Below are 19718 nucleotides of genomic sequence, written 5' to 3' on the forward strand. Positions count from 1 at the left end.
AATGTCAAACTATCGGATCCAGGTGAATATAAATCCGCCAGAGATGTATTTGAAGGGCGATCTCATTTTGGAATAGACGCAAATTGTTTAGCGAGGGACGGAAAGCAAAAAAGCGGTTTTAGACAGAAACGAGATGAGAGTACGCCAAGAAGCGCAGAACATCAGCAATCTGAACAGAAACGAATAGAAATTTATATTATTTTTGAGAGATTTGCAAAATATTCAAGGGGCATTTAGACAAATACTCTTTGTAGAAAGTTTGCTAGAAATTCTCTTTGTTCCACCCCCAACTTATTTTCTCTCTGTGTGTGTGACCCAATCTTGTGAAAAACAATTATAGGGACATGTGTAGTTTTTAGCCGCATTGTAGAAGTTTTTTAATTAATCAACCAGACTTTTTTATATTAAAAACTCAACCTGTGGTCTTCCCATGTAACTTGACTGATATTCATTGTGTAGAATAAGTAAGGCCATGTGTTGAAATTAATCCAAAATGTTTTTCACTCGGTGTAGAAATGTCTTTCAATGCCACACTATGTAGACGCTCCCCGCGATTATAGCAGCCTGCAAGTAAGTTGCTTAAACAAACGACCTTCTTTTGTAAACATCTAGGGTCATGGATACAAGTTCTAACTTTTTAAGTTCCTGGTCTGCATTGTTTGGTATAATTAAGAACCATTGTGCCAGCTAATTTAGGGTCATGCCATGTGCAAATATTGTCTATTTGCTGTTTTGTATAGAACATTGTCTGATTGTGCCACGCTCGCTCGATTGCAAACAAAGTAACACGAGGACAACATAAATATTTTACGGCCATGTGTACAGATCAAACTTTGAAATTTCAGTTTCATCGTTACGTTTTTCTCATCGTTCTATTTTGATAAAGGCCTACATTGTTCTCAATTTGAAAAAAATATGGCCATGTGTATGTACACAAAACCTTCCATCGCCGTTTTGTAAAGACTCCTGCCAAACCCAAAATTTCGATTTTCTTCTGTTTTTTTTTTATATGACAGATTGTAAGTTACAGGATCCTACATGGCCATGTGAACAAATGTCTTCGTAGAAATTTACTCGTTAGTACCACACTCGTTCGATATAGCGAACAAAGTTGTTCGCGTTGAGTACGAAAGAAGTGAGACGAAACAAGTTCGTGTTTCGGATTGAGTCGAACTACGATAACCAGTTCATCCGTGTTCGACGGTTACGAGTTACACGAGTTTGAGTGCGAAATGTAAGGGCGAGTACGATTTCGAGTACGAGATCGTGTTCGAGGTCTAGTGCGAACAAAGGTCATGTTGGAGCTCAAGCGCGAATTAAAGAAAAGTTAGTTCGTGTTGAGTTTGAAACAAAAGTAAGAAGAGTACGAGTTCGTGTTCGGGGTTTGAGTACGATTGCGAGCAAAGCTACGTCCAGGGGTACGATTCGTGTTCGAGTTAAAATGCGAACAAAGTTTGTGTTTGAGCTTGACTGAGTGAATAATATATGCGAATTCGATTTCGAGTTCGGAATCCAGTACGAAAATAAAAAAACGAGTTCGAGTACGGTACGTGTTCGAGTTTGAGTGCTGACGAAGTGTTCGCGAGCGCTACACGAGTACAAGTTAAGAGTTTGAGTACAAAACTGCGAACACGAGTTCGAGTATTTGAACTGCTTAACCACCACCAGCTTAGATTGAAGGATGTTAGAGGGAACTATGCTAAGGCCATGTGTATAGTAGTAATCATATTTCGCCGTTTTTCGTTTTTCTTTTCCAATTGCAACATCTGCACTTGAATTTTGGTTAAATCTTGCCCACTCAGTATCTTCTGCATGACCGTAACTTGCTGACGCTTGTTGAGATCTGAATTGTGACATTGTGTTAAATATAATTTTGGGGTCATGGTACAAATCAAACTTTGAAATTCCGTTCATATCTATACTCGTGATTCTATAGGGCCTACGTTGATATACTCATTGTGGAAAAATTCTAAGGCCATGTTATACAAACCTTTTATCGTCGCTTTGCAGACATTTCTGCAACTTCCCGTACAGGCTCTACGTCTTGTGTTTTCTTCTGTACTTATGTGACAGATTACATGTACATAGCCTTCAGGATACTAAGGCCATGTGGACAATTATACTTTGTCTTAGTAGAAATTCGCTCAAAATTATTGCAGGGCCGTGTGACGTACAAATCTTATATTCATCCGTTTTGTAGACATTTCTCCAATTGCCAGACGCGTATTCTTGAAAACCACTAGTTCCTTCCTCCCGGCCGCCTTGTCGAGGTTCATTGTGTAAAAAACTCCAAAGCAATAATATGTTTCCATAGCTTTTTGAAATACGCTAGGGACATGCACCTTTACGAGTCAACCATATTTAGCAGTAATTTCCTGTAATTAAACGCCACGCCCATCCCTTGTAACGAAAACATCGAGAGTTGATATACACGTAAGGGTCATGTGCATATGTTACAGATTACGTGACGTAATGATCGTGTAACATGCAATCCGTAGCGATGGTTTGGCCATGATTAGTTTGCGACATGAAATAGTCCCTGATCCTTGTCGAAATATATATATATTCTTTATTTCACGTAGATTAATGTTTGTGATTTGTTCTATTAACTCCGATCTGCATAAATCGGTAATGCCTATTGTGTTAGGGTCATGCATGGTAAACCAAAATCGATTCATTGATTGTGTTAGGGCCATGGTGACAATGTTGCTAATAATCAGGTGATGATACCTGTTATGTTAGATACTCCACCCCATAATCACTTTGTGAAGCGTCATCCGCCGTCTACAAACGGCATTGATATTCAAAGACCTGCAAAACAGAGGAGGTTTTGATTGACATAGGGCCTAGTAACTGTCAATTCCAATAAGTCCGATCGTACACGACGATTGGTGATGCCTATTGTGTTAGGGCCATGGTGACTATGTTGCTAATAATCAGGTGATAACACCTGTTTATACGTCGAATACACGTATCCATAAACACTTTGTGAAGTGTCGCCTGAGTGTACCGATGAAAACAAATGGATTTATTGATTTTTTTCCAGACCTGCAAAACAAGTAGAGATTTTGATCGACAGTAACTTTCAATGGCAGTATGTCTGATCTATAAACTCTGATCCGCAAATGAAAGATCGGTAATGCATATTGTGTTAGGGCCATGGTGACTATGTTGCTAATAATCAGGTGATGACACCTGTTACGTCGGATACACGTATCCATAAATGCTTTCTGAAGTGTCGCTCGAGTGTACCGAATAAAACAAATGGATTCATTGTTATTATCAGACTTGCCAATCAGCAGGTTTGATCGACAGTAACTTTCAATTGCAGTATGTCCGATCTATAAACTCTGATCCGCAAATGAAAGATCAGCGATGCATATTGTGTTAGGGCCATGGTAATTATGTTGCTAATAATCAGGTGATGACACCTGTTACATCGAATACACGTATCCATAAATGCTTTGCGAAGTGTCGCTCGAGTGTACCGAGTAAAACAAATGGATTCATTATTATTTTCAGATTTGATCGACAGTAACTTTCAATTGCAGTATGTCGGATCTATAAACTCTGATCAGCAAATACAAAATCGGTAATGCATATTGTGTTAGGGCCATGGTAATTTTGTTGCTAATAATCAGGTGATGACACCTGTTATGTCGGATACAACCCATAATCACTTTGTGAAGGGTCATCTTAGTCCACAGAGTAAAACAAAAGGCATTGATGTTTAAGGCCTTCAAATCAAGTGGAGGTTTTGATTGACATATAGTAACTGTCAATTCCAATAAGTCCGATCTATTATCTCTGGCCACAACAATTGGTACTGCCTATGTTAGGGCCATGGTAACTATGTTGCTAACAATCAGATGATGACACCTGTAATTATGTCGGATTCAACCGATAATCACTTTGTGAAGCGTCATCTGAACCTACACAGTAAAATAAAAGACATTGACATTTTAAGACCTGCAAATCAAGTGGAGGTTTTGATTGACATATGTAATTGTCAATTCCAATAAGTCTTCTCTAAACTCTAATCCCCAACGATTGGCAATACCTGTATTTGTGTTAGGGCCATGGTGACAATGTTGGTAATAATCAGGTGATGACACTTGTTACGTCGGGTACACGTACCCATAAACAAGGTTGTGAAGTGTCGCCTGAGTCTACTGAGTATGGATTCATTGATATTTTAAGACCCGCTAAACAAGTGGAGGTTCCTCGGTTTGATGGACATTGAACTTTTCAATCATCCCGTACGTCCAATATATTTACTCTGATATACAAAGATCGGTAATGGCTATTATTATTGTATTGGGGCTATATAGTGACAACTGATATTGAGAGAGGAGTCCCAACCTACGTTTTTCCATTCGCTACTCTCTAATGCGCATTACTGTATTTTCACAGTCCGTATGTATGAGATTTTACAGCCGGTTATATAGGCCTAGTAATCTAGAAGGGGAGACCGAAACTAAGTTTCCCCTTTTCTTTAGTTTTACCCATTACAGTGGCCAGGTAAGGGCCACTAAAATGCCTAGTTAGGCCTAGTTAGCCCTTTTCTTTGGTTGTATCTTTTGTTAAAATGTTCCGGTAAGGATCACATTTCACCTCGTTTCACCACAATACCGGTCACTTATTTGACTCATTCTCTGTACATGTACATAATACTTACTTAACTTAGCTCCGCTAGGTAGACTTAATTTGTTTTTTTTTTGTAAGTCCATTTTCAGCCACTTGCTGTTACATTATGACGACATGCAAGCCTGAGTGTTCCTATCAGATGCGGAGGAACCGGAAGCAGGGAGGAGGAACAATGGATGACTGAGGACCCTGCTTGCTGGGCATCCCATTACTGAATTCTTGGGTATAAACATTAATCATGATAATGTCTTTTCGGAAAGAAAAATGATAGTCTTAATTGGCTCTCCTTGTTGTGACCATGCACAATTACTGAAAAAAAAGCCAAAAATAAGATATCATCTACAAGAAACTTAATTTATATTATTTTTAAAAGAATAATCACTTAACCAGTACCACTTCTACAAATCACTAAAAGAAGAGCAACAGGCGCATAAAATTACCCCACCCGTGTTTCTTATAATCGTCTGACAGACATGAGGGTCCACAACATCGGAGTCATTCTGGACGAAGTTGCAATCGATTCCAACGGAAGGACTGCATGATGACCTGCTTGCAGAGCAAATCTTCACACCAATTCTTGAGGCAAGTAGAAAAAGAGGTTCAGATGTGCATTTTTTTCATTTTCAATTTTTGTCCACGTCTTTGGGCAGTGTTGCCCCATTTTTTTTTACGACACGAGCATCAATCAGATAGTTCGTATGTGGCTTCGATTGTAAAAAGGAATGAATAAATTGGACCATATTGTTTTATCTTTGCAGATTCTTCTGGCTTACTTGATGCAGTTCTTCACCATGCAGTGCTTCAAGACCAAACCGCGGCCGTTTCATGATCAAGACCAAACCCCGGCCCGTGGAACAAAACCAGCCTGTTTCAAGGCTACATTTTTATGGTACCATGTGAGATGCGTCCTCGTCGCGGTGCTGGAAATGCGCAGGGCTTTTTTTTTGCCTTATGCGTAGCCAAATCTCACCCCAGCCTCCCACCCCCCCGAAGAAAGCCAACCAAAAATGATGGCTTTTCAACATAGCCCCATCCAACCCAAAACCTGCCATATGTTTCCGAATCCAACTTGTACCTCTCGCAGATTGGGGACCCTTCTCTATTGTGCAACGTCCCCTGTTGAATGCAGAAACAAACTCAACGGGATCGGGCACGATGTGACTGACAAGGCCGATGCTCACTAACATATTTCACGCACAGAGTGCAAGACTGAAAAGGAATGGCGACATACTAGACATTTATTTGATACTTATAAAGTAAAAACAAACGTAAAAAAAGAAAATAGCATTTCAAAAACCACTACTAACAAGAACGTTTCACTTTTCACAAGTTCAACGTCTTAAATATTTAACACTACAGACATAACAGGGTGACCCAAAAAATGCAACCCTAAAACATTGCCTTTAAAAAAAAGATCGGTGGATTCTTATGTTTAGTATTAGATTAAAGCTGCCAGCTTTTTGTTTCAAATACTGAGAAAAAAATCACGAAAATAGCACATTTGGTTGCTGAGAAAATGTCAATTATGTAAAAGTGGTCATTTTTCATCCTGTACACAAATACTTCAAACATTTTACTATTAGCCTATTGAGCAATTATCCTTCATTTGTGCAATGTCTTTAATATTTTGACATAATTATGATGCTGAAAGGGCATTTCGATCACATTCACTTGTACTTTTGTCATATTATGTGCCGTGTGTTGTTTGTAAGAATAAGGACATGCACAAATAGGTACAGTGACAATCCCTTACTGTGGTAAATTTTTTGTGTACAGGATGAAAAATGACTACTTTTACATAATTGACATTTTCTAAGCAACCCAAAGTGCTATTTTCATGATTGTTTCAGTATTAAACGAAAAAGCTCTCAGCTTTAAGAAAAATTCCAACAGTATCATCTAATGTGGTGATTGACGTTGGATGACTACACTTTTGCAACTTAATTACGACAACCACCATACGAAAAAAAAATATGTTTGACTAAATACAGAACGGCACACTGACAATTCACTAGCAACCTACAATCCTGGCCAAATCTCGCTGGGCCCCCAACCCCCAGCCCCCGTTCAATGTTGTCTCTCATTGCGCGGTGTGTGCTCCATCCGCTGAAGAGAACAACATTGACCGGGGGAGCGGTCGAGTTGGTGACCGTTGGAGGCTAAGGGTATTTCCTAGTGTCCCAACCATTTTGGCCGGGATTGTAGCTGAAGTTAAAATAACAAAGATTAAAACAATTGCTATAGAGATTAATACCCAGTTACAATGATGAGGCACATTTTATGAAAAAGTTGCACATTTTACCAAGTGCCGAAAAAAATGCAACCTTTTGTACATTCTAAATTGTATGCTCCGATATACACAAAAGAAATAACAATTAATAACAATTAACTTCAGCGCATTATTTACTCATAATTGTCAATGTACTTTCTTGATTATAAATTGAGAATTTGTCAGGCAAATGTGGCACACTTACAGAATCTATTAAAAGTTATTTACAGTGACGTGTATAAATATAATCCCTTAAATACTCTACAAGCTAAAACTATCCAATAAATATACTAGGTACTAAAAAAAAAAAAGTCCACGGTACAACATACAGTATTAGCCAAAAAAGTGCATTTTTGGTCAAATTTTTAAGGATATTTCAAACAGATTTTTTGTAAATCACAAAGCAGAATTTGGCAAGCTATATACTTTCAACATTACAACATACATCATTTTTATTTCAAACCAAAACTCTTTGATCATATTTGCTACAAAGTCCAATTTTAAAGAGGCAGTAAGTAGGAAAATAATTATTATATATTATTCTGATTATTTCAGACGTTTCAGTTATTATTCAGCAGCACAGAAACACACCCGTCCTTATTGCACATTATTTATATATGTAGATAAAAAATACATAAATTCAAACTACAAAGTTCAAAACGAAATACAGAAATACCTGAGGGGCAAAAGGTATTCAGCGATCAGCAGTAAACTAGCTGATGGTCAAGTGCCAATAAGTGCATTAAAACAGAGACATTCAAACTTTGAAATTTTCGACTCCAAAGGCACGGTTGATACATTTTGGTAGAAACACATTTTCATTAGGCCAAAAATTGAATTCATATCCGGGATGAGTTCCAGACAAGCTGAGACATTTGTATCGGGTATGAGTTGCAGGATTCTGACAAAACTATCCCGCAATCCTCCTGCAATGAAGGTATCAGCGTCTTGGTGAGTCAAGCACTTGCTAATGAAAATTTCCCCGAAACACGTCCAGGACAAACGCGTACAATGTAGCTTTTTCCGGACAGAGTGAATGATTCTCGTGAATTATTGAATTTACAACACCCGACGCAAAGTTCCCTCGTATGAATAGTTTAGTTGCAGTGCCATCTGCTATATCGGATTCGAACCAGCCTACCGACCCTGTTAAGCTCGCTGGTCGAGTGGTGAAGACGTCGATGCACTAGTAAGAAAGAAGTCGTGGGCTCATATCCCAGTAGTTTCCCTCCAATCTCTAGATCTTCCCCCGCCCTTAATTGACAGGGGGGTAACCTGGCCCGCTGGGCGGGTACGCAGTGTCACCCTGCTGAGGTGGGTACGCGGGGTCCCAGGTTGGGGCACTCGCCGGCAGATTGTAGGTCGGGTACTGAGGGGCGTACATGAGTTTACCAAAGGTGTAGTCATAGCCACTCTTGCTGGGAATCTCCTGGGGCCCGCCCATGGCTACTTCGTAGCACGGGGGTGGCAATGGTGGAGCTGAGTGTGTAAAATCACAGACCAAAGTTATTTCAGAGTAAATGTGAGAAGAAAAACTGCTCAACACTCCAGAGCCATTTAGGAAACTTTGGCTCATTGCCAACAGTGGCTGCAATTCAGGTCTGATGCTTGGGTTACATTGATTTGAATGGGAACAAAATCAAGATGGCCGCAACATATATGGTCTTTCCCAGAGAACAATTGTAAAGTCTGGGCATAATCTCCAAAGACAGAAGCCATAAGCTGGATAGGGTTTGAGATTCGGAAAGTATCCAAGCCCCCTGACCGCTACTCCCCCCACCCCACAGCCCCTACAGTACTCCCATTGAAATGAACCAATATCACAACGGGAAGAAGAATCCTTCTTTGCTAATAACGTAGCAGTGACTTTCTTTGGTTATCAAAGACAGAGACGTACCACTAGCATTGCTGGATGGTTGGTTCAAAACCACGGCCGAGGGGTCTGCATACGAGGGCTGGTACAAAGGTTGGTGCAAGGGTATGGTCCCGATTGTGACTGGCAACCTCACCTCAGCATCAAATGGGGTGTTGGTGATGTCACCTTCGAACTGTAAACAAGAGCAGGGATTGGTCAGCAAAGTAACGCTTAATTCTGTGTCAAGGCTGTATTCGGATTTCGTTCTCTAAATGTAACTTTAGGCCAATCCACTGTTGAGGGTGATATTGCCAAGATTAATCGAATCCTGTCTTGAGAAGTTCGGCACCATGACCCAAGAATTCCTAGAATAACCTCATGCGTGTGCATCAACCATACGCTATATTAAAAATACTAGAGCACTAACTCCTCATTCTTACATGCGGAAATACATTGAAGCCGTTCCGGGCGCAGGCAAATTGAGCTCGTGTGCATGGTTGTAGAACATAATGCAATTAGATGGAGTGAATTTTGAAAGTGTACTCTGAATGCAATGCTCAGACACAAACAACTTCAGGGCGTCATAAGGGTTAAAAAACGTCACTGCAATATCATCTGCAACAGATTCGCACACGCGTTTGCATTGTTTGCGCAGAGCAAATATTTTTGGGTATGCTGTTTTTGCTGTTAAGTGTTCGGGGGAAATGACCTCTATACTAAACTGGCGTGGTTGCTACATGCTAAATAGCCTAGCTGCACGGCTTTGACGCAATCAAGCTAGTATTTCCCCAGATCTTCCTTTCCCCAAAACTCATTTGCCCTAGATCATTGGAAGCTCATGGTTTCTAAGGACCCCCCCCCCCCCAAAAAAAGGCTTGGCTGGCTCTGACTAGATTCTCAGTTAGCACACTCAGTGACTAAGTCAGCCAGCTAATTAGATAGGTTGTGTACAAATCACTTGTTTTCGGCTTCTAATATAACGCAAGTCTACGAGAAGTGCTTGCAGCTACTTCCCATAGATTTGTGTGTAATTTCAAGCCTTAGCCAAGTACTTGGGACACGGTCTAAGAGAACAATAAGCTGGCCCAGCGGCACCGGAACGGTTTTCAAACTGGGGGCATCACTAAAAAGGGGCAAATGTTGACACGTTTTTTTTTCACTAGGCCTCTGTAAAATCAAATAGTTGGGGGGGGGGGCGGACTGGTTACATCTTCAAAAATAGGGGCGCTCTTCAAAACTGGCCATTGTGCAAACTACGCATTATGGGCCCATTTCCAGGGTGCATTGTAAGGGTTTTGGGGCTTGGTTTTCATATTCCTTGTTTGAATCAGAAATCTCTATACCATTTTGGGAAATGGTTACTGAAAACAACTTAGCCAAAATTGTTAGGGCCAGATTTGTTTTCATCTCGAGAGGGCACATTTATGCCCAAGGAGGCACATTTATGCCCGAGGCAGCACATTTATGTCCACAAAGGGGCACTTAAATCAGGGGGAAGGGAGGGGCGGGGGGCGAGCAAGTGCCCCCCCCCCCCAGCCCCTCCCAGGTTCTGCCGGCCCTGAGCTGGCCCTTGGGCTCTACCCAACTATAGTTGGGACCATTGCTATAGTTGGGGAGTAACATCCTACCAGCACGTAATACTCAATCCTGATGATGCTGCACCCCTGAGGGCCAGTGGGAGGGATAGGAGGAACCAGGAGAGGGCTCCAGTCCATCAGAGCCACCTGACCTCCACCGCATCCCGGTGCCTTCACCTTGACCATGGTTTCAGATCGCCTCTCAGTGTGCCCCGAAGTGGAGAAGTAAACAACCATCTGATCAAACAGAGAGAAAGAACAAAAAAGATCTAGGGGTGTACCCTGAAAAGAAATTTAAACACAAATTCACAAATTCAACTAATTGCCAAGTTGAACAAAGAAATTGACTGGAGCGGGGCTTGAACCTGCGATCTCCGGATAACCGTTCCGGTGCTCGACCAACTGAGCTTTCCAGACCTATGTTGGCCGTTCCCTAATGAGTCAATATCTTTGTTCAAGGGGCACTAGTCAGAAGCCATGAACCAAAAATTTAAATAGATAAAAATCCATCAAAAGCCCCACAACATAGTTTTTCTTTTGAAATTTGCAAAAAACTTGTATTGTCTACACAGGTTTAAAGTTTCAGCCTAGTCAATTGGTAGGTCTCCGTCTTTTATCTGAAATCAAAATACTCTCACAAAAATGCTAAACATACCTCTATCAGACTATAACAGAAAAAGTGACTGTTGTCACGTGGCACATTATTAGGCCTGAGCGATTAGTGAATTTCATTAGTCGCGACTAGTAACGCAATTATTTATTTATCAAGTAATATATACCTCAATTTGGCAAACAGACCTGTACTAGCTTGGCCGTGAGATCTATAATATCACGACTGCTGTTATTTTCCACCGTTCCCGACACAAAGATACTCTCCCCAGGCACATAGGCACTCTTGTCGGTCGAGGCTTTAGTTAGGACGGGCCCGCTGGCACAACACAGGCAGCACACCGTCTGGGAGGACTGATCTCTGACAGGGTACTGTGGAACGGCAAAAAAACCCAGTAAATTCAATGTTGGGTTTTGCCCTTCACATGTTGTCCGAATGTTTGCTAGAAATAAGTGCCCAAGCTTACATACTTGGGTGGAAGTCGAACCCACGACCTTCTCTGATTGCAGATGTCTTACCACTCAACCACCTTGCCAGGGTCAGATGGCAGTGTTTCAGTCGAGGACATTTGTACGAGTTTGAGTACTTTGTCATGAGTATGAGTACTTAATCATGAGAACAAGTACAAGTATTACAACTCTGTGGGATGGTCAGTTTGAAAAATGTCAAAAAGAGCAACATCAGTTTCCAATGAGCAAAATCTCAGACCTATTACTCAGAAGTAGCTCCAAAGATTTGTGACTCATTTTGTGGGGTTGGGTTGCGTTCAGCAAAGCACAAGGCATTTTTTTTTGCAAGAGGAACCTAAGTGAATCATCCAGAATTGTCAGATGTGCAGGAAACCACTGGCACATTTATTTTACTCAAATATTTGAAGGCATCCAGATCTCCCATGTACATGTACCTTTACAGTGGCAGGGCTCTGCCTTCCTTAACCCATTACCAATTGTGCTACATTTGTACTTCATTGTTTTCTACTGTATTTATTTCCCAGATGAAGTCCATAAAACCATACACTGTTGGAATGGTATGGGGCGGTAAAGGGAGCAATTATAACAGGCTGCTTGTTCGGGGTGGTACGTAGACTAAAGGCATAGCCGTAACAGTCCTGAATCCTCCAATTTCAATATGATTTTGCACACCCTCTAGGGAGTTAGGGTTAATCCTGCAAAAATCCTCTAACCACATCAGTGTTTGATTTTGAGGATCTCGGGTGTAAATAGGTTAGGGTTATAGATTGAAGTACATTTGTACAATAAGCTCAAACGTGACTCACCCTTGCGCTTGGCATTGTGTTCAGATCAATAGGGATCCCAATAACTGTAAACAGCCTCTCCGTACGGTGGTCAAACTTCCAGGGTCGGTCGATCTTACAGCTCACCTTGTACCGTATCCACCCATGGTAAGACTCAAATGGGAACGGCAGGGGCTTGTTTGGGATCTGGAAGGAGAACGGGAAACGGTGCTCCCCGGACTCCAGAGTCAATTTTGTCGCATGTACATCCTGTTTACCTGAACCGGGAAATAAGTGCATCGATCCTAAGTCTTAAAACATGCAAATGCAGACACTGACTCACTTTGCAGATAATATAAGGGGGAGGGGGTGAACACGGGGCCATGATTAGGCATTTGGGGTAACATATGGCATGTATGGGACGGTGTGAACTGACCGTTGTATCGTGTAGTCTACATACACGTCGACACGAAACTGAGCATGCGCAAAAGAGCCTTCGATGTTAAATCTGGTTTCCTACTCATAATGCATGCTTTTAATACATATGGTGGGAACACAGTCTTAATAATAAGTACTAGGGACGCAGTCCGCATCACAATGTACTTTCTTTCCATTGGTTACCAGCGTCTTTATTATCCGTCGTGCGGCATGAATCATCGCACACACGTGTCGTTCTGTCTTCATGGTCTTGCTTCTCTCGTAGATTCGTATCTCATCTTCTGGGTTTTTTTTAAAGTAATTTCATTCTTAGATTATTAATTACTTTGTTTACTCCTTCCTTTCCTTACGATGCCATGTCTAAGAAGAAGAAATTAGATGTCAATGATTTCTTGACAGACTTACGCCATACTTGGACAGTGTCATTTCAATGTATTTAACGGCCAGGAATCCCCTGCTGAGTAACGTGGCAAACTTCGCCAAGGCGAAGACGCTGTCTGTCTCTGACAAACTTTGTCTATTGGTTGCGAAATTTTTATTTGAAGAAGTGCAAAGGGTGAGAGATTGTGTTATAGAAAGTAGACTGGAAGACCCAGTGCTATTGTCGGAGGGCCTATCTGCCGATCTCGATTTGTGTTCAGCACTACTGAATATTTTGCGTCCCATCCCAGCTCAACAAGATAGTTCTAGGCCTACCTCCAGCAGCTCTTGTGCATGGACCAGTTTATGCGGGTGTCCTTGATGACAATCAACGCCCGCCGAGCTAACGTGTTGGATACAATCTTTGTTCCCTCTGATCGTTTGAGGTCCAGCCTGGAATCCATCCCCCGACTGAGTTCCGACTTGTTTGGAGGGAAATTCCAAGAGATCATGCAAGCTGAAGCGAAGCGGATAAAAGTTACGAACAAGATCAATCTCAATAGACAGCCTAATCCGAAGGGCAGCTCTCGTCCGGCAAGAGGTGGCAGTGCAACGACTAAGGGCAAGACATTCCCCCGTAAACCGTTGAAGCCGTTTGCCTCCAACCCATCGGGCTCGTCTTACAAAGCCACTACAACAGTGGGACAGAGTCAGGCCTTTGGATCGCATACCCGGGGTAGAGTTGGCTTCACCCCCCGCTCCAAAGCTTCACGCGGAGGTTACCGGGGCGGCGGTTGGCACCGGTGACGGCACCCTTCCCACAGCCCCCTATCCAGGGCCCATAGGGGGTCGACTCATACGTTTCGCAAGGACTTGGGCTTTTTTGTGCAACGACGGGTGGGTACTAAAAACAGTAATTTCCGGCTACGACCAAGCGTCACGCTCTGGAGTCAGAGATATCTGCCGTCTTAAAGAAAGGGGCAATACGCAGAGTGCCGACAGAGGATGCAGCTCGAGGATTTTTCTCGACATTCTTTCTAGCGCCAAAGAAAAAACCGGGAGAATGGCGACCGATTTTGAACCTTCGGCCGTTAAACAAATATGTCCGACCCAAACGGTTCCGGATGGAGTAGCCCCCCCAAATTTTGTCTACCCCCCCCCCAAATAAATTCCGTAAAAAAAAATTGCATTAGCAAAAAGAAGGATTGTGATGTACATGTGAATTTCTGGATCGACCGTGCTAGCCCCCCGAACATATTGGTTCTAGAACCGCGCCTGCGAGGAGCGAGTCCAAAATCTTGTGGACTGCATCGCCCTATTCCAGACCGCCCCGGCAATAGCCTGGCTTCGGCTATTGGGCCTAATGGCAAGCATGGTGGATGTGCTTCCATGGTGCAGGATGCGGATGCGCCCACTACAATTACATCTACTTGCCCACTACCAACCGTGCATTCACCAAATCCAACGGCCAGTGCCAATCCCAAACATGATTCGCCCCCATCTGGACTGGTGGTCTCAGTGAACAAACGTCAAGGCCGGACTGATTTTTCCACGACCACAACCTTCTGTGACTCTGGTGACGGATGCCTCCAACACAGGTTGGGGGGCACATATTGGAATAGAATCAGCAGCAGGGTCTTGGTCCCAGGCGGACAGACAGTGCCACATCAATATCCTGGAACTGCTTGCGGTCTTTCGGGCTCTGAAGCACTTTGTCGGACGGGTGACAGGGGAAGTAGTTCTCATAAAATCGGACAACTCAACCGTCGTGTCTTACATAAATCGCCAGGGCGGGACACGGTCCCCGCAGTTGTGCATGCACACGTGGGAGCTCCTGCTGTGGTGTCAAGCGAGACAGGTTACGCTTACGGCGGTCCACCTGGCGGGGAAACTGAATGTCATGGCGGACGCTCTGTCCCGGGGGAAGGTCCTTCCAAGGGAGTGGACTCTTCACCCGACAGTAATTCAGTCGATCTTCCAAGTATGGGATCGTCCTCACATCGATCTTTTTGCATCAGCACTGAACCATCAGTTACCGGTGTATTGCGCACGCAACCAGGACCCAAAGGCATGGGCTGCAGACGCGTTTTCCATCAGTTGGAAGGGCATGCTGGCATACGCTTTTCCACCAATCTCGCTCCTGCCAAGAGTATTGACATAGGTCGAGACAGAGGAGTGCAGAGTCATTCTCATCGCTCCCTTTTGGCCGCACCAGCCTTGGTTTCAGAAAATCGTTCGGCTGTTGTGCAACCCACCGATAATTCTTCCGGGGCGACCAGACCTACTGCGTCAGCCCCGGTCTCTGATCCCGCACCCAGGGATAGAGTCGCTTCACTTAACATCTTGGATGCTGTCGAACAGTCACTGCGATCAGCAGGCCTTTCAGCAGACGCTGCCTCATTGGCAGCCCGAGGCCGCAGACTGTCTACCCGTCGAACTTACGACAGCCGATTACGACATTATCATAGGTGGTGTGAAGAACAAACTCATGATCCATGCACAACACCTTTAGCAATGGTAGGAGACTTCCTCATGCACCTGTTCCATGAGGATCTGACGGTATCCACTATTCGGGGCTACAGATCAGCCATAGCGGCTGTCCATAAGGGATTCCCGGATGGATCTACGGTGTCGGATAATGCTAGCCTGACTCAGCTCATGTGGGGGATGTTCGTTGAGAGGCCTCCATCTAAGAAGCTGGTTCCGTCTTGGAATCTGGCACAGGTCCTTCAGGTCTTGGCGGGACCGCCATATGAACCTATGGCCAACGCCTCTTTGTTTGACCTATCCGTCAAAACGGTCTTCCTGTTAGCCACGGCCACGGCTCGACGAAGAAGCGAGATTCATGCCCTTTCGGTGGAACCGGGGCATATCCGATGGGAACCTAACGGGGTACGACTGGTGCCTCGTCATGGGTTTTTAACGAAGAATCAATCTCCATCCTTCTTCCCTCCACCGATTTTTGTTCCGGATCTTAAAGGGTTTTCCTCCGTCCCACAAGATATATTATGGTGTCCAGTTCGAGCACTGAAATGTTACTTGGCTAGAACAAAAACCTTGAGAGGAGACACCACCCAACTATTCATTTCAACAAATAAACCGCACGGGGCGGTGTCGGCAGACTCTATTTCCCAGTGGATTGTTACGGCTATCCAAGCGTCAGTCAAAGACTGGCCGAATTCACCAACCAATCCGGTCAAGGCACATGACACGAGAGCCATGACAACGTCATGGGCTTACTTCAAGGGGGTCCCTTTTCTGGACATTTTACAGGCAGCCGCCTGGAAAACACCGTCAACTTTCACGGCCTGCTACCTGCGGGATGTTCTCCAAGCAGAAGGACGGACGGGCCGTACAGCCATCTCAGTAGGTGCATCCAGAGGAGGTTCTACCCGGGAGTGATGGGATGTTCCCTCAGGGTCAGGAGAGAACACAAGTTACTGGTGAGTTCTGTAAGTTGCCATGTACACCACTGGTTAGAGAGAACGTGAAGGGACAAGGTTTAGGTTTCCCGAAGCGTGGTTTTTGGATAGGCTCGCTCTGAAGCCCACCATCCGTTTTTTGGTGCTAGTCTATACAAATTTTAGGTTTAACAGGTAAGGGAGTCCCTGAAGTGGACTCCCCCAAATCAAAGGTGATTTGGGAGTCTGCGAAGGGACGATGCTTACCTGTTAAACCTCCCCCCCCTCCTTCCCCACGGTGGCTCGCCCTACAGTTAGATACTAGAGAAAAGAGGACGAGTTGGCCGTAGGCGGGAGCGGGGGCGGGCAATGGAGGGCGCACTTGTGTGGTATTAAAATCTAGCGTGGAAGCCTAAGGCTTAGAGAAATATGCAAATTATAGGTTTAACAGGTAAGTATCGTCCCTTCGCGGACTCCCAAATCACCTTTGATTTGGGGGAATCATCCCGAGGCAGCCAAGAACCAATCCCTGAATTACCCAAGAATTGCTTTACATGGGGATTGTGAGAACCTAGCATAACCAGGGCATAACCAGGGCAATTTCTAACTGTACAATTCAGTGCAATTCAGAAGTGACATCCGTTTACAGCAGATGATAAAATGAAAGTTAAGTTGAGAAAGACAATAATATTATTGAATCCTACTTTTTCCCCAGCAGACTAGTTTTTCTTTGAAGTAGGTTTCATATCCAGAGTAGCTCCTTCTATTATCACCACTTCCCTCTGACCAGTGAGTATGGGCTTTGCCTTTAAATGAGATCTTTATCCCTGGAAAAAAATAACAAAGACCACATTTTTTTTTAATTTGACAATATCAATGCTGAAAGACAAAAGGTAGCTTCAGCAGGGTTTATACAACAGTGGCATATTTGGTTAGGGGTGGTGATTGGGTGGCAGTGGGAGGGCGGTGGGGGGGGGGGGGGCAATTTGTCCCCTCCACCCTCCCCTGACGATATTTTGACTTTTTTGGGGTGGGGGTTTCTTTGGAGAATTTTTTTTTATGCCCTGGTAAACGGAGAAAGAAATGAAGGGGACAATGCAACAATGCCCATAGTGTGTATAGTGTTTTACTACAAATGACCGTCACTGCCCACACACAAGTCACTGATCATTTGGCATTAAATTTTCTCGAAATTTCATGTGTGCAAACGAATCTGGAAATTTCACGAAAAATAGACACCAGCATCTAAAAAAGGCAGCACTTTCTGATTAGCCTATAAAGAGGGTGAGTATGCTTCTAAAGCAAAAATAAAAACCTACAAACTACATGTAAAAATCAAAATTTGACAAAGTTCGACATGGCCACATTTATGGGGCTACACAATGGCCATACTACGGGGTTAAAGAAAGTAAATTACGACACTGAAATAAACACACCTCTGACGTCACTCTTTGCATCCCGGAGAACAAGTTTTACGTAGCCTCTGATGACGTCTCCCGACTTGAATACATCCACATCGTCGCCATCAAAGATGACCTCAAATGCCTGTAGTTTGCCAGTCATGGCTGACGTTCCTTTTCCAACGTTGCTGAAGCAACTTAAAGTGTGACTCAATTCCCTTAAAGAGAGGATAATTTAATACGAGAAACACAAATTTAATTTATTAATTGAATATAGCATTAAAGAAATGATACTTATTAATTATGCATCTTTATGTATTGATTGTTGCTCCTCAACCGCATACGGCCAAGTAAGCAAATAAACTGTGTTCCTTTCTAAGTTTCTCCATGAGAAACAAGAAGTAGAGTTGTAACGAGTCACGGAATTTTGTTCATTTTCAAAAAGTCCGGACAAGAAACTATAGAAAGAATGTTGCAACCTGATGCTACTTCCAAAACAGAAAAAAGAATTTTTTTAGCTTACCTTGTACCTCAGATAAAGATGGAGTTACCTCGGCCCTAAATTTTATCAACCCAATTGATGATAAAATTTAGGGCTGAGGTATAAACTCCAGCTATATTAATTATTATTATATAACCCACATACAGATCCTTGTCATTTGATTGGTGGAACTCACCAATGGAGTTCTAGCGTCCCAGTTAGTGGGTCTATGATTGAGAAGTCCAAGCTCTTCTCAACCAATCCACACACTGACAGCGGCAGAGGACACAGTTTAATACAAGCTGTATAAGCCAGCTCTGAACAAGGGGCTGAACTGTAGAAAACATTTCTTCTCAGTCAGAGTGATCACAGAGTGGAATAGTCTCCCATCTCATGATCAAGCGTCAATTTAGCTAATTCCACAAACCAGTTCAAGACGCAGCTGGATAAGTTTTGGAAGGAAAAAGGATATGGGGTCGTAAACTAAGGCTTAAGCCAGATTGCCCATCAAACTAAGTGTATTAGTGTATATAATCAACACATAAAACATTAGTACATCATGCACTCACCTAGCCCCATAAATGTGGTCTAGTCCGAGTAACTTGGACCCAACTTATCGCCTTTTTAAAACATTTTGACCATGTCCAAATGTTAAAAAAAGGCGATAAGTTGGGTCCAAGTTACTCGGACTAAATGTGGCCTATTTACTGGACTGCCTCCGTAAAGATATAGGTCACACATCCACATGTACAAAAACGTGTCGCACTTTACCAAATTTTGATTTTCACATTTAGGCTTAGTTTGAAGGGTTTTTTTGCTTTAGAAGCATGTACTCACCCTCTTTATAGGCTAATCAGAAAGTGCTGCCTTTTTCAGATGTCTAATTGTTGTGAAATTTCATATTGAAATTTTGAACGTACGTGTAAAAATGAATCTGGAAATTTCACGAAAAATATACATCTGAAAAAGGCAGCACTTTCTGATTAGCCTATAAAGAGGGTGAGTATATATGCTTCTAAAGCAAAAAACCCCTACAAACTAAGCCTAAATGTGAAAATCAAAATTTGGCAAAGTGCGACACGTTTTTGTACATGTGGATGTGTGGCCTACGTTTACGGAGGCAGTCCAGTAAATAGGCCACATTTATGGGGCTAGCACTCACCAAGAGCCTTAATTAATGGAGATGCATGTGGTGTTGGCAAACTTGTACTTGTCATCTTTTGCAATGATGGGCCGCAGGCCAGGCCGCATGCAACAAAATAGTACCAGGCAGTACACACTTTGTTTACCAGCTGCAGGACATTTAGCACATTTCTTTGTGAAACCTCGGCTAGGCTCCGATCAGGCTCAATTTTTTTAATTTAAAACAAAATTTAAATCCCTTCTTACTACCTTGAAACTACCACTGACCTGCGTTTAAATACTTTTTTTTTTTAGCTACAAGAA

At 43.0% G+C, this 19718-nt stretch overlaps 1 protein-coding gene across 1 annotated transcript; it reads right to left on the bottom strand.

The window, feature by feature from the left end:
- Nucleotides 1-7030: 7030 nt before the first annotated feature.
- On the bottom strand, nt 7031-19576 carry LOC119744267 (arrestin domain-containing protein 3-like). Its single transcript, XM_038220128.1, has 8 exons — nt 19435-19576; nt 17828-18009; nt 17096-17218; nt 12235-12470; nt 11147-11329; nt 10400-10585; nt 8814-8964; nt 7031-8395 (listed from the first exon to the last, which is right to left on the bottom strand). The coding sequence occupies exons 2-8, from the start codon at nt 17952-17954 to the stop codon at nt 8172-8174; spliced, it is 1230 nt and encodes a 409-aa protein (XP_038076056.1). The 5' UTR covers nt 17955-18009; nt 19435-19576; the 3' UTR covers nt 7031-8171.
- Between the last annotated feature and the right edge of the window lie 142 nt (nt 19577-19718).

This window comes from Patiria miniata, unplaced genomic scaffold (assembly GCF_015706575.1).
Source record: "Patiria miniata isolate m_02_andy unplaced genomic scaffold, ASM1570657v1 HiC_scaffold_7, whole genome shotgun sequence".
NCBI classification, from domain to species: Eukaryota; Metazoa; Echinodermata; class Asteroidea; order Valvatida; family Asterinidae; genus Patiria; species Patiria miniata.

Excerpts from the sequence above, each read along its gene's own strand:
- LOC119744267 (XM_038220128.1), bottom strand. The coding sequence starts at position 17,954 with ATGACTGGCAAACTACAGGCATTTGAGGTCATCTTTGATGGCGACGAT. Across the intron at positions 10,586-11,146 it reads TCACGGCCAAGCTAGTACAG|ATGGTTGTTTACTTCTCCAC; the intron begins GTCTGTTTGCCA and ends CTGTTTGATCAG. Across the intron at positions 8,965-10,399 it reads GGATTGAGTATTACGTGCTG|TTCGAAGGTGACATCACCAA; the intron begins GTAGGATGTTAC and ends TCTTGTTTACAG.